This window comes from Eurytemora carolleeae, unplaced genomic scaffold (genome assembly GCF_000591075.1).
Source record: "Eurytemora carolleeae unplaced genomic scaffold, Eaff_2.0 scaffold221, whole genome shotgun sequence".
NCBI classification, from domain to species: domain Eukaryota; kingdom Metazoa; phylum Arthropoda; class Copepoda; order Calanoida; family Temoridae; genus Eurytemora; species Eurytemora carolleeae.
In genome coordinates this window covers 95,217-109,000 of record NW_019396278.1, presented here as the reverse complement: position 1 = coordinate 109,000, position 13,784 = coordinate 95,217, and the positions used below count along the sequence as shown (strand labels likewise).

General features: G+C 29.9%; 1 protein-coding gene across 1 annotated transcript; it reads right to left on the bottom strand.

The window, feature by feature from the left end:
- Positions 1-411: 411 nt before the first annotated feature.
- LOC111700024 (ephrin-B2a) lies at positions 412-12,664 on the bottom strand. Its single transcript, XM_023470835.1, has 6 exons — positions 12,480-12,664; positions 8,314-8,379; positions 6,894-7,008; positions 3,288-3,400; positions 3,019-3,129; positions 412-2,217 (listed from the first exon to the last, which is right to left on the bottom strand). The coding sequence occupies exons 1-6, from the start codon at positions 12,545-12,547 to the stop codon at positions 1,830-1,832; spliced, it is 861 nt and encodes a 286-aa protein (XP_023326603.1). The 5' UTR covers positions 12,548-12,664; the 3' UTR covers positions 412-1,829.
- Positions 12,665-13,784: the final 1,120 nt, after the last annotated feature.

Genomic DNA, 13,784 nt, shown 5'->3' with positions numbered 1-13,784 from the left:
TTCAAACTAAACTAAAATCTGTAATTAAGATCTAAACACTTGACACAACTGTAATTGTCAATTCTTCTATCTTTTTGCTACCTCATGGTGTAGTCGTTTAATTATCTTAAACTAGTATCAAATAGTAAAAATTGAAATATCTAAGATTTGCCCAATCAGATTAAAAATAGGGATTCTAAACATAGAGTTTGTGTGTTCAGTGTCCGAATTTAATGAATTTGAGCCACGTCTGAAATCCAGCAAAACCCAGTTTCAATTGAGCGCCGGCTTAAGTCTTGAAACATTGAATACATTTTTTAGTGAAACCAACCATATTTGAGCCGCGGCTTAAATTTAAGCCGCCGCTCAAATTCTTTAAATTCGGCCTCAATTCCAAAAAAATAATTCACTTTACTGGAGGAAAACAAATTCTACGTCTAATTTTTATTGTATAAAATATTTTGAAAATATATCAATAACTACATAATGACACCAATTGTTTCGATAATTATTAAATATTATATTTAACATTAAGATTCTGGTAACTTTGATCAATTAAGAGTTTATTGTTAATTATTATTACTATCAATATTTATATGACTAATTATATTAATTGATCAAATGCTGATGAATCACAGACAATATTAAGATTAAGACAGATTTACACTTTTATTAAAAAAACATGAATAAGGGATTTTTTTTAAAACAAAATGTTAAAAAAAGATATAATGAAATTTATGTTAACAAAAGTTGGTTTTGTTAGTTGCTAATTATTCTAAAATAAACTATTATTTTCGTTGATTAATCTTAATCATTTTGACTATTCCGTTGTTGTACAATTAGGAATATGAAATTTTATGTAAATTTTTAAAATTTGTTCGTTATTTTTTTTTTGGTTTATTATTTTTATCTTTATTTTAATATACTTGTGGATGTGAGGTAAGCCACCCAGGTTTTCAGAAAAATAATGCTTAATTGTTTTGTTATTTTTCCTTTGTTTTGACACCAATAATAGTTTTTACAGAAAACAGCCACAATTTTCTTTTTTCTGTCACAATAAGAAAATTGATTTTTATACAATTGTATCACAACAATATAGAAATATAATATAATGGACAATTATCCATAATATTTTTACATAAGGCCGCCAAGGGAGTAATGACTCATATAAAAACATTCGGCCCTTTTTTGTGTTTTGAAACCATTGATAAAGAAACAAGGATTAGAAATTTCACAAAAATTCACCTTAAAATGTTTTTTTTAGGTAAATTAAACTTATTTATTCTTTTAACCATTTTGTATACTTTCAGTGATAAATATATTTATGTAAAATTTAGGAAAATGATTGAATTTCTTTACAATTACACAATTGGAAATGAAATTGAATAATCTCAATCTTCTTGAACGAATGCAATGATGAATGCAAAATCTTCAGTTTAATTTAGCTTCTGTAAAATTATTGTAAATTTATGGAATTTTTTTCTTCTCGGAAAGACAATTTGAGTAATCTTTAATTTTAAGGCATTTATTTTTGATGTAGGAGGGGGTAGGGATGGGGTAGGGGGGGGAAGGGACAGGGGAAGGAGGAGGGATGGGTTTGGGGGGAAAGGGCAGGGGAGGGAGCAAGGCACATTACACCTCTCCTGTCTGGGTTCAAGTTTTACAAAATACAAAAAAGAATGAATTTTAACCATTTAACGTGCCCGTGAATCCCTGAGTTAAGAATAAATTTTTATGTTCGATGGTCGTCCTTTCCCTTTTCTTTAGAACCCGCCTTTGTCTTGTTTCTCTGTGTAATACTAGAGAAGCATTATCGTGTTTTCTCCTACAACTAATATTTTCCTAACTCTTCAAGAAATAGACACAAGAAGAATAAGGGCAAAGATCCCGATCTTGTGTGAACATGAGGAGTTGGAGATCTTGGTAGATGCCTCCTGCTTGATCTTGTCTCGAACCTTCTTGACCAAGGATTCGTGTTCTCCAGGTGTGTCATTAAGCACGATCACCTTCTCCTTGTTGATCTCAGAGTTGATGAAGTATGTGGTGTAGTTCAAGGGTCTGTTCACCTTCCTCCCCTCCAACCCTGTCGTGAATATCTGCAGAGTTGTTGGTGCTGTTGTTGGGATGTCTACACGGTTGTTGGTCCGAGCTGTTGTTGGGCTGTAAAACTTCTTGGTCTTGTCTGCAATCTTAAAGACGACCTTCATGTTGTGATTCATGCAGTCTCCGTGAATTCTCCTACACAATAGAAAATCAATTTATCAACAATTTTGGATTTTAGATATTTTAATTTATATTCTTAGATGATTTAAATTCTTGATTTTTTCAATTATAAATGTATGAAACAGTAGATATTATTAAGTACGTTTAAAGGTACTGTAGGCGTATGTGTGACCCTCAATTCTTGGAGCGGCATGTCCGATTCTCAACATAGGTACAATTCTTGACTGATAAAGAATGTCGGACTTATTCGTAATAATTTTAAAAACCGCTGGTAATTGATACAAATATTGCGAGCTGTTTCAATTTTTTGAAAATTATTTATTTAGACGTTGAAATATGTCCGCAGTATTTCACAAGTATCGTCAGCTGAGTGTACGCTATGTACCGTACACTTCGGATTGCCTGAATGGTCACTTGAAATCATGCTTTCAGTCACTTTGAATATATTTAATTGTTCTTTTTCTGTATTATAGTCAATACTTTGACCCACTTAGGCAAATCTTGATATTATAATTAAATTGTGTAAATAGAAGACGACTTTTTATTTGCATTAACCCTTTATCTGAGTCAAAATGAGGAAGATATTGTCGTGATATTATTTTAAAAATTGTCACTGACAATTTTTACATTGCCCCTGAGACCTAAATCCGTATGTCACTATTATTTAAGAAACCACAATTGAAAATAATCAAGTTTGAGTGAAAAAAACAAGGATATCTCGTTGATTTTTGATCATTTACAGAGTCATTTTAGGATCACTTAAACTTACATTTACAGTCCCTTTAAGTGTCCTTGTAATACAGGACGAACTGCTACCTGTAGATGTCCTCCTTACTGGAGGTGGAGATGAAGTAGTAGTCCTGTCCTGCCTTAAACTCAAGCATACCAGGCATAGGGGAGAAGGATCGGAATGAAATTGTAAAAAATCTAAAAAAAATACATTGCTTGTTTTAAGATGAAATTCAAGTACCCCCTGAAAATAATTCCTTTGTTAAATATTATAATCTCAATTTTTCATTTTAAAATGATGATAGTGAAAATTAAACTTTTAGAATATAGTTTTTAATATTGCTTTTTCGGTTTACCTTTCTCTGTAGGGGTCATCACATTTGGCCAATATCCTTGGATGGGGGTTTAGTATCCGACACGTATCAAACTCTTCTTTATCCACACTGTAGATCACATACCGTTCAGTATCCTAGAATTTTATATTTTAAGATATTTGAAATTTTGCTTAATTCTTAGAATAAAATGCATAAATTATTAATTTGCATTCTGTTTGCAAAAATCCATATTGTAGCCCAGGTCGGTTTTTGCACAAACCAACTTTTTTTAGCTTCTGATAATGTATTTTTATATTTAGATAAAAGAACTGATTACTCCCTTCAAACTCAAAGTTTTTAAACGTTAAATCTTTGCAACCTAATGTTGTAAACCTTTAGTGCCTTAAACTATTTGATGAGATAGATTAAATTCAAAATTTTGAAGCTACAAAGATTAGGGAGTAAAGATAATAAGAGTAATCAGTTTTTATTATATACTCCACAAAGGTAGCAAGCTCTCATCCAAAATTCGATGAAAATTTTGAAAATCAATTAAAAACTGCAGCAAGAATTGATTAGAATTTTTTAAAATTTACATGTCTCGCTAGAGCCGCAAAAACGTTTAACTTAGTTAGTAAGGGAAAATTAAAGTACAAGGCATTGCGACACGCAAAAGTCGATCCGGTCTTGAAATCTGATGCAATTTTTCATAACAATCTGCAGTATCTGTGTGTCTAAAAAAATGACAGTTTAAAGACCCTTTTACAAGTTTTTTGTTTAGTCGCAAGATATCTTGAAATAATGATTACAGCAAATGTTTAAATATTTTATGTGTATTGCCCACGCCATTTAGTATAAATTTGGGTCGGCTTTTATACAACCAAAAACTAAGAATATTTAACATACTTTATTTCTCGCAACTATGCCGTGGTTACGCGCGCTGACTCAATCCTTATGATATTTTTTTAGTTTAGTCCTCCTTTTCCATATTATTTTTGTGACCACTGCATATGAGAAATTTTCATTAAATCTTTATGTCTGCTATTATCTGAGAAAAGTCTCGTTTCAAACCTTCTGGAATTTGATAAATGTAAAGTATGTATTTAGAGAAAAGAGGAAAGATATTAAAAACTTTTAATCGTTCCTGCATTGATCTTCTTTAAATCAAACCTAAATAGAAAAAGTTTTAATAAATGTAATTAAGGCAGTGCACTGAGGTCACATTGCCTGACTTGAAACCAAAAAACAATAATATTTATGTTTCCTAGGAACACAAGGTGCTACTTATACGATATTTTAATTAAAAAATACAACCATGGTTGCTGAAATATTTCTTATTATGATTTATTCATGTTATGACAAGATATTTAATGTATATACAGGTAAGTTTTGCATTAATTACTTGATTGATTAGTTATTAATTGCTTGATTTTTAAACTTAAAATTGCTTCAAAATCTAGTAAATTGTTTGATTGGTTGAACTATTAATTAATTGCTTGTAGTAAATAAATACAGCTACTTCATAGCAAGTTCTCGAAACGTATCTATCCAGGTACAATCCGTCCATTTTTAAACTCAACAAGGACTGAATCCCAGGCTCTAAATTGCCACACAAGGACTCAAGCGTATACCGATCCCAAATGATAGGGATGATCCAATGCTCTAAATGTCACACAGGGACACAATCCACACGGCTACAATCCCGTGAACTATCAACGCCACTACATGGGTGCGATCTCGTTAGCTATCGATGTCAATACAGACGCTAGCAATCAATTGATCAATGTCTCAAACAGGACACAATCCACACGACTGCAATCCCATGACTTATCAACGCCACTACACAGGGCGTGATCTCATTAGCTATCAATGTCAATACAGACACTAGCAATCAAATAGATTAATGTCTCAAACAGGGCACAATCCACACGACTGCAATCCCATGAACTATCATCGCCACTACACAGGGCGTGATCTCGTTAGCTATCAATGTCAATACAGACACTAGCAATCAATTGATCGGTGTAAACTAGGACACAATCCACACGACTACAATCCCGTGACTAATCAACACCACTATACAGGGCGCGATCAATACAGTCACTAGTACTTAATAGATCAATACCAATACTTAAGGTATGATCTCCACTCATATGTTTCAACGATCGAACCAAATTACTTCTAATACCATAATTAAAGCAGAGTCTCAATCAACTAACTTTATTTAATATCTTATGTCACAAAGTTAACAGGAATTGACGTAGTTACAATTCCTACAATAGTATCTATATTTCATGATTAAGATCATCGTAATACGCAAATAGATTCTAGTACAATAGATGGCAACGTATAATTTGTACACTCACAGTACAGCTGTATTCTGATTTCACAAGTGTCAATTCAGTTTTTGTGTCCGACAAAATTATCAATAATAGTGATAATTTAAGTATAAATTGCTTATCTTACAGTAAAATAAGTGCAATTTTATGTGATCTTTATTTTCTGTTTTTACACTTTTTTATTTAATCTTGGAAAACACATGTCAGCTAATGTGAGACAATTTCGTCTTCCTTGTTATATTTGACACTTGTGACGTCGTGTATAATAGGTTGATTTCTCTGTTGCCACCTATTGTACTTGATCATCTATTTGGTAATACGTATTTAAAAGGTTTAGAGAATAGATATAATGCAGTTAAGTTAACTCTGCACATGTTTATAGCGTAATTTAATTATGTCGCATGATTTAAGCTAATCATATTAAGTATTCTATTCAAAAATGTCATTATGTCTAAGATTACAATCTTAAATCACTTATAATGTACAACGTACTACAAATTTACAGAGTATCATGTTTACACAATTTTTTGCTACAAACTTGCTCGCTTCAAAAGCTTGATTTCTTGAAAAATAAATCAAATTATTTCCCTCATTTATTGAACATTCATGAAATGTATAGATTGCTTTAAAAACTTTTTGCTTTAATATTTGATTAACAATTAATAAAATGGTCTGAATGGATCAGAAATGATCAGAAATGGTCTGAAATGATCTAAAGAAATTGAGTCTTTGCCACAAACTCTGATTTTCTAATCCCTATATCTTTGAATTCCAACGTCGTAAACCTTTGACATTTCAAACTATGACTTTTGCTAGATAAAATAATATAAGTTTGAAATATCAAAGATTTAAGACATTGGGTTCCTAAGATATTGGGATTAGAAAATCAGAGTTTGTGGCAAAGCCTCAAGTACTTTGTCAGATTTGGTCTGATATGGTCTGAATTGATCTGATGGTCTGAAATGGTCATACATGGTCTGATATGCTCTGAAATGGTCAGATTTGGTCTGAATATGTCAGATTTGGTCAAAAATGGTCTTATATGGTCAGATGTGGTCTGAAATGGTCAGATTAGGTTTGAAATGGTCAGATTAGGTCTGAAATGGTCAGATATGGTCTGAAATGGTTTTGTATAATCTAAAATGAAGTAAAATGGTCTGAAATGGTCTAAAATGGTATGAATTGGTCTGATGTGGTCTGAAATGGTCAGATTTGGTCTGATATGGTCTGAAATGGTCTAGTTTGGTTTGAATTGGTCTGATTTGGTCTGAAATGGTCTGGTTTGATCTGAAATGGTCTGAAAGAGTACCTGCTCTGGGACTAGTTTGCTGTAGCTAGGACAGATTATATTAATCTGATCATACTCATGGGGTAGAGTTCCCTGGTTCACATCTATTATATGATCAGTGTTGTCAATCCGAAATCTAAATTATAATCATCATCATTATTATTATCATCATTGTTATCATCATAATAATTATCATTATTATTATCATCATTATTATCATAAACATTATTATCATCATAATTATCATTATCATCATAATTATCATTATCATTATCATTATCATTATCATCATAATTATCATTATCATTATCATTATAATTATCATTATCATTATCATTATCATTATCATTATCACTATCATTATTTATTATCATTATCAATATCATTATCATTTTCAAAATAATTATTCTTAATTTTCATTATTATTGGCCGGGTCAGATAAGTCATTTTTTTCCACATATATTTATTTCAATATTTCATTATATAAGGTATATAAGGTATATAAGGTATATGAGGTATATAAGGTATATAAGGTATATAAGGTATATAAGGTATATAAGGTATATAAGGTATATAAGGTATATAAGGTATATAAGGTATATAATGCTTGACAGATGCATTTATTTTATTAGTATTTCCATCTTTATTGTAATAATTAACAATATAATTTTAATTATTCTCATAATTCAAAATGTATAAAATCCTGTTTGTTTCTAGTTTCTTAAAGTTTATTTACTTTATTTTAAGTGAAAAACAAACAAAAAAAACAAAAGTATAATATTTTAAATATTAAAGAGTTGAAAAAATATCAAAGAATTAGAAAAATATCAAAGATTTGGAAAAATATCAAAGAATTGGAAAAATATCAAAGATTTAAAAAATATCAAAGATTTGGAAAAATATCAAAAATTGAAAAAATATCAAAAATTGGAAAAGTATCAAAAATTGGAAAAGTATCAAAGATTTAAAAAATATCAAAGATTTGGAAAAATATCAAGAATTGGAAAAGTATCAAAGATTTGAAAAATATCAAAGAATTGAAAAAATATCAAAGATTTGGAAATATATCAAAGAATTGGAAAAGTATAAAAGAAATGAAAAAATACTATAGCAAATTTGAGTTCATGGCAAGGACTCAATTCCTTTGTTGAAGTAAATGATCACTTATCTCAGACTCTTGTTTTTTTAAGATGATATAAACATTAAATATTTCAATTTTTTAATGTTTGATTTAGAAGAAATATTAAAGGTTTCCACAATCCAGAGTTCAGGTTTGTTTAGAGTGCTTGAATGCGTTTTATATCAAGGAATTGAGTCTTTGTCACAATCTCAAATTTTCTAATAACCATATCTGAGTGAAATAACAAAGTTCTACGACTAAGGTTTCAAAGGTAGAGGGATTAGAAAATCTGAGTTTTTCCTTTGTTTTTTATATACTCACATTGGATTTGTAGTATTCCAGTAGAGATTAGGATGTTTCTGAGTTCTGCTAGTTTTTGCAAAAGTCCTGTAAAAAAATATAATAAAATTTTCTTTCGGATGAAAAATGAAAATTTTGAAGATATATCTTGAGATAAATTCATGTTTACTTAGAATATTTCTATTTATCTAGAATCTGTTCAAAACTTTTTACAAAATTAAATTATTTCTTGAAAAAAGTAATTGCATCTTAATCCAGATTTTATGATGTACTTAATTGTGACTAGCTAAAGGGTAAAATTATGAATGAGTGGCAGGCATCGTCCTGAATTTCAAGTGTAAATGTTTATTCATATCTTTTTATTTATAAGATGAATGCAAGATCTAACAATAATTGCTTCCAATACATAATTTGATGATAAGATAATGGAAGAGAAAATTATGGTAATTACATGCTATTAGCCTCATTATTGAGTTAGACTGCTTAAGGTTACTAAATGGTAACATTAACTTAATCTTTAACCTTTATCCTTTTTTCTCTTTTTTTCTTTTTTTCACAATAATGCAGATAAATTTATATTATTATAAGGCATTAATCTATGTTTTGTCTGTCTGATCTGATCATAACTCCGGAACCTCTCGACCTATTTTACTAAAAATGTTATTGGGAAACTCATTTAAACCAATCTTCTTAGCTCTTGATTTGAAATTCTAAATTGATTGGGTTGAATTTTACAGTGGAAACTTTAGGCAAAGCTGGGTTCCCGAGCCATGTATATAATAGATGGATGTTTTTTCATGAAATTAAAAGTTTTAAGTCTTTTTTTGGAGAAATGACAACCGAGATGGGCCTCAATTGGATTGTTTTCTGAAGTACAATGGAGAACAAACAAAGTATGAAATGTGCTATTTTACAATGTGATCCTTCTCAAAGTCAACTAAAAGTAAACTGACAATATTACTCTATATCTATTTCAACCCAAAATGTTGTGTGAAATATCGAATTTTTCATTTAATTCTTTTTAATTCTGTTTCCTTGAAAGTTTTGCATGTTTATACAATGTTTCCAAGCTCCGAGTTAATAAAAACTTTTAAAATGTTATTTTAACAATTTGTTAAAGTAAACTCGTTACACTGTATCCACTAAATTCATTATTTTAAATGGGGAAAACGTGATATACCTTACAAACATTAAATTATCCATTCTTTCAACTTTTCTTTCTTTAATTTTGTTTCTTTTATTCTTTCTTACTTTGTTCCAGTTTCTAGTATCTTTCTGTCTTTTCTTATTTATTTGTTTCTCTTTTTCTTTTCTTTTCTTTCTTTCTTTCTTTCTTTCTTTCTTTCTTTCTTCTTTCTTTCTTTCTTTCTTTCTTTCTTTCTTTCTTTCTTTCTTTCTTTCTTTCTTTCCTTCTTTCTTTCTTTCTTTCTTTCTTTCTTTCTTTCCTTCTTTCTTTCTTTCTTTCTTTCTTTCTTTCTTTCTTTATTCAAAACATGATTTTATTGTATCGACATTATGTTTCATATATATTTATGGGTGAAGAGTCTAGATAGCAAATAAACAAACATAGACAGTTTGTTTATATTTATAATTAGTAATCAGCTAATTAGATAGTTTGTAGTTAGATCCAATAAACAGGAGATTATGATCATACATGATGTGAGGAACAGCTTTTCCTTTGTTAAATCCCCCCCTCCCCCTCCCCCTCCTTACCCTTACGAATACTTTTCTTCCTTTATGCACATAAACTCGAGACATTCTAATCATTATGCCTTTGCAGACTATTAATAATTTTCTAAATAAATAAAGTTTGAAACATCAAAGGTTTGAACTGTCAGACATAAGGATTAGACAATTTGAGTTTGTGGCAAAGACTCAATTCCCTTTTTTCGTTGTCTACTTTCCCCCCCTCCCCTTTTCTGCAACCTATTCTTTTTATTTATTTATTCCTGTTTCTAAAGTATTAAAAAATGCTCGTGATATTAATCCATTATTTTATTTGTGTCGCAAAGCGTATAAAAACTGAATGGATAATAAAAAAAAGAATAATATCAAAGTTTATTTAACTATACTTGTCGGGGTAAAAGCTTAGAATTTGGTAGAATTATGGTTTCAAATATAAATAAACAAAAAGTGACTCTCAGATTAAAACGTTCAATGCCTCATAGCCGGTTATGATATTAACAAAGAGAGAAAAATATGAATTCTCTAAATTTCCTCCATTTACAGAGATCCGCTAAAAGTTTTCAATTTTTAGATAGAAATATAAGGATAGCTCAATTGATCTTGAACAAAATAAAAGAATTTTGAAAATTTAACGCCATGTTATATCATTGTTAATAAAACCGTAATAAAACTTTAAAAAGGTTACTTGAACCCAGTCCTAGTCTACCTCACATGTTCATTATTCTTGTAGTAAGAAGGATATTCACTTTGGACTTTACAACTTCTAATTGAAAAATTCAATTTGATTAAAACATGTCAGCCGTAGTGCATTAACTAATTGAAGCTTCAGGCTTGAACACTAAACAGGCTTTGTTTCATACTTTGTACTTATCTTTTTAACTTTAGTACAGTCATTATAACCAGAAAGACCCGGAATTAATTGAATAAATCAGACGACTTTACATATATATCTTTTGTAATTTTAAACGCACAAGGCAGACCACATTTTGGAATTGGCAGGACTAGGTCTATTTTGTTATTATCGTTTCATTAATCATATTTGTGAAATTTTATTGTAAATTCGTCTGACTATAATTATAGATTAATTTCGGGTATTTCTGATATTATATAATATTTTATGAGCAGCCAAGAGACAGATTAAGTTTATCGTACAGATTTCCTAAAGAGACAGATTAAGTTTATCGTACAGATTTCCAAAAGAGACGACAAAGCTCAAAAGAGAAAGACAGGGTCAAAAGATAAAAAAGTCCCTTAGAATATATATAAAGATTTAACGAGAAATTAACGTCCAAAAAAAGGACGAAGACATAGTTCGAAATATTAATACAAAGTCCAAAAAAAGAATACAAAGTCGAAATGATGGGAAAAAAGTCCAAAAGATAAATACAAAGTCTTAAAGATAAATATAAAGTCTCAAAGATAAATATAAAGCTATGGGGAAAATTATGAAAACCTGGCCCCTCAGATTAATTTTCCCTCACGAGGATTATACTTTTCAATGTGATATTTATATTGTATAAATTCTAATCTTCGTGCAATAAATATTTGATTTGATTTGATTTGATTTGATAAAGTCTCAAAGATAAATATAAAGTCTTAAAGATAAATATAAAGTCTTAAAGATAAATATAAAGTCTTGAAGATAAATATAGTCTTAAAGATAAATATAAAGTCTTAAAGATAAATATAGTCTTAAAGATAAATATAAAGTCTTAAAGATAAATATAAAGTCTAAAAGATAAATATAAAGTCTTAAAAATAAATATAAAGTCTCAAAGATAAATGTAAAGTCTCAAAGATAAATATAAAGTCTCAAAGATAAATATTTAAGTCATTCAAGTTATTCAAAGTTTAAAAATGAAGCCAAAGTCCAAAAGACGAATACAAAGACCAAAATTTTTTTTAAAAATCGAAATTAGGGAAAATAAGCGCAACGTCTATTTTCAAGACTGGCTCGACTTTGAAGTGTTGCAACGCCTTAACTTTGATATTAGCCAACTACTACTACTACTAACTCACAATTCTCCTGTTTTTATAGCACAAGGCATTTACATTTTAGAACCATATTGATTTCTTCTTCAGTTTTAAAGAAGAAATTGGCAAATTCTCATCAATTTTTTGAGTTTGCAGCATTTGGATGACTGTGCACAATGTTAGTTTTTCTTCGAACAGTAAGGTATCATTGCCAATTTTATGTTCTTATTATTTGGCAAGCTAAGAGTGTGTTAAACCTAATCTAATAAATGATTTGGAAAGCTTTACAACAATAAAACAAGGACTGTAAGATGATTGTTTTTCAATTTAAAAAATACGAATTATCATCTTAGGCTTACGATTATTTTGCGATCATTACTATGTCTGAAGATATATGTACAGCGTATGATGAAATCTATTTAATCTAATGAAGTTTACAAATAATTACAATGCAAAAATGTTATACTTAAAAATAAGTTTTGATATATATAACTTAAAAGGTTTGAATTTATCTAGTTTGTTTTTACCTATTTGCCCAGGTGCCCACACAGGATAAAAACACTACCAGACAAACAAACGGACGAACATTCATCATCCTTCAAAACTATTTAAATACTTCACGTTTAATCCGCCATCACTTTCAAAGAATATTGGTATCCGGAGCTAGAATTCGTCCTACCAGTGTTTCGGAATACCCGGAGTAAACTAAACCTGAACCTACGGAGAAATCGGGTCGGTACCAACCAACCTCCGAGGATGACCAGACTAGGACGGGGGGTAGAGACTAGAGAGAGGTAGGTGAAGAGAGGTAAATGGAGAAACAATAAGAGTTAAACCTTTTAAAAAGGCACACGGAAACCGTTCATGTAAAGAAGTAATCTTTAAACAAAATCAATTAAAATAATATAAACACATATAATTGGCAAAACAAAAGTTTTAAAATGTTTAGAAGAAAGGGGTTGGATGAGTAAATAAATATTTCCTAAAGTATTGCAGATCAATAAATAAAATAATAAATGTTGCAGTTTTCCTTTGCAAAATTAAACTTGCTTGCAAATAAATCCTTGTCACGTGTCTCAGTACAACAAACTTAGTTTGGAAAGATTCCCCCAATTGTATTTGAAACTGATCTAAACTCAGTTTGCGGATTTTAAGCTTTATAAACTACATTGTCTGTATAAATTGTAAGATGGCGTAGAATTGCGGGCAAAGGCCTTTTTTTTATTTGGCAGATTTGCAAAACTTGAACTCAAGTTACTTTAGTTGAATTGTATTCAAGATTTATTTAAACACAAAGCACTGAGATGCTAAAATATAATTATAAAGAAAAAGTAAATAAGTTTCTCTAACTAATGAAAGAATGATTAATGGGGTAAGATAATATCTATTTCTTTAACCCCATTCTCATACAATGCAAAATGGCCTCTAACCTCCCCCCTAGACCAAGCAAAAAACAGGAAGTAACAAATCAAAACTTTCCATGTATAGGATGTCCCAATATCATAGCTTTCAACAAAAATTAACAATTTAGTTTTGCATCATACTCTTAAAAATATGTACAGTACAGTACAGTACAGTACAGTACAGTAAAGTACAGTACAGTAAAGTACGGTAAAGTAAAGTACAGTACAGTATGGTACAGTGCAGTACAGTACAGTACAGTAAAGTACAGTAAAGTACAGTAAAGTACAGTAAAGTACAGTAAAGTACTGTACAGTACAGTACAGCACAGTAAAGTAAAGTAAAGTAAAGTACAGTAAAGTTCAGTACAGTACAGTACAGTACAGTACAGTACAGTACGGTACTGTGCAGGGCGGAAAGGCGTTGGGATG

Coding starts and splice junctions, on each gene's coding strand:
- LOC111700024 (XM_023470835.1), bottom strand. CDS start 12,547: ATGATGAATGTTCGTCCGTTTGTTTGTCTGGTAGTGTTTTTATCCTGT. Junction 8,380..12,479: donor GTGGGCACCTGGGCAAATAG/GTAAAAACAAAC, acceptor ATTTTTTTACAG/GACTTTTGCAAAAACTAGCA. Junction 3,130..3,287: donor GATGACCCCTACAGAGAAAG/GTAAACCGAAAA, acceptor TATTTTTTTTAG/ATTTTTTACAATTTCATTCC.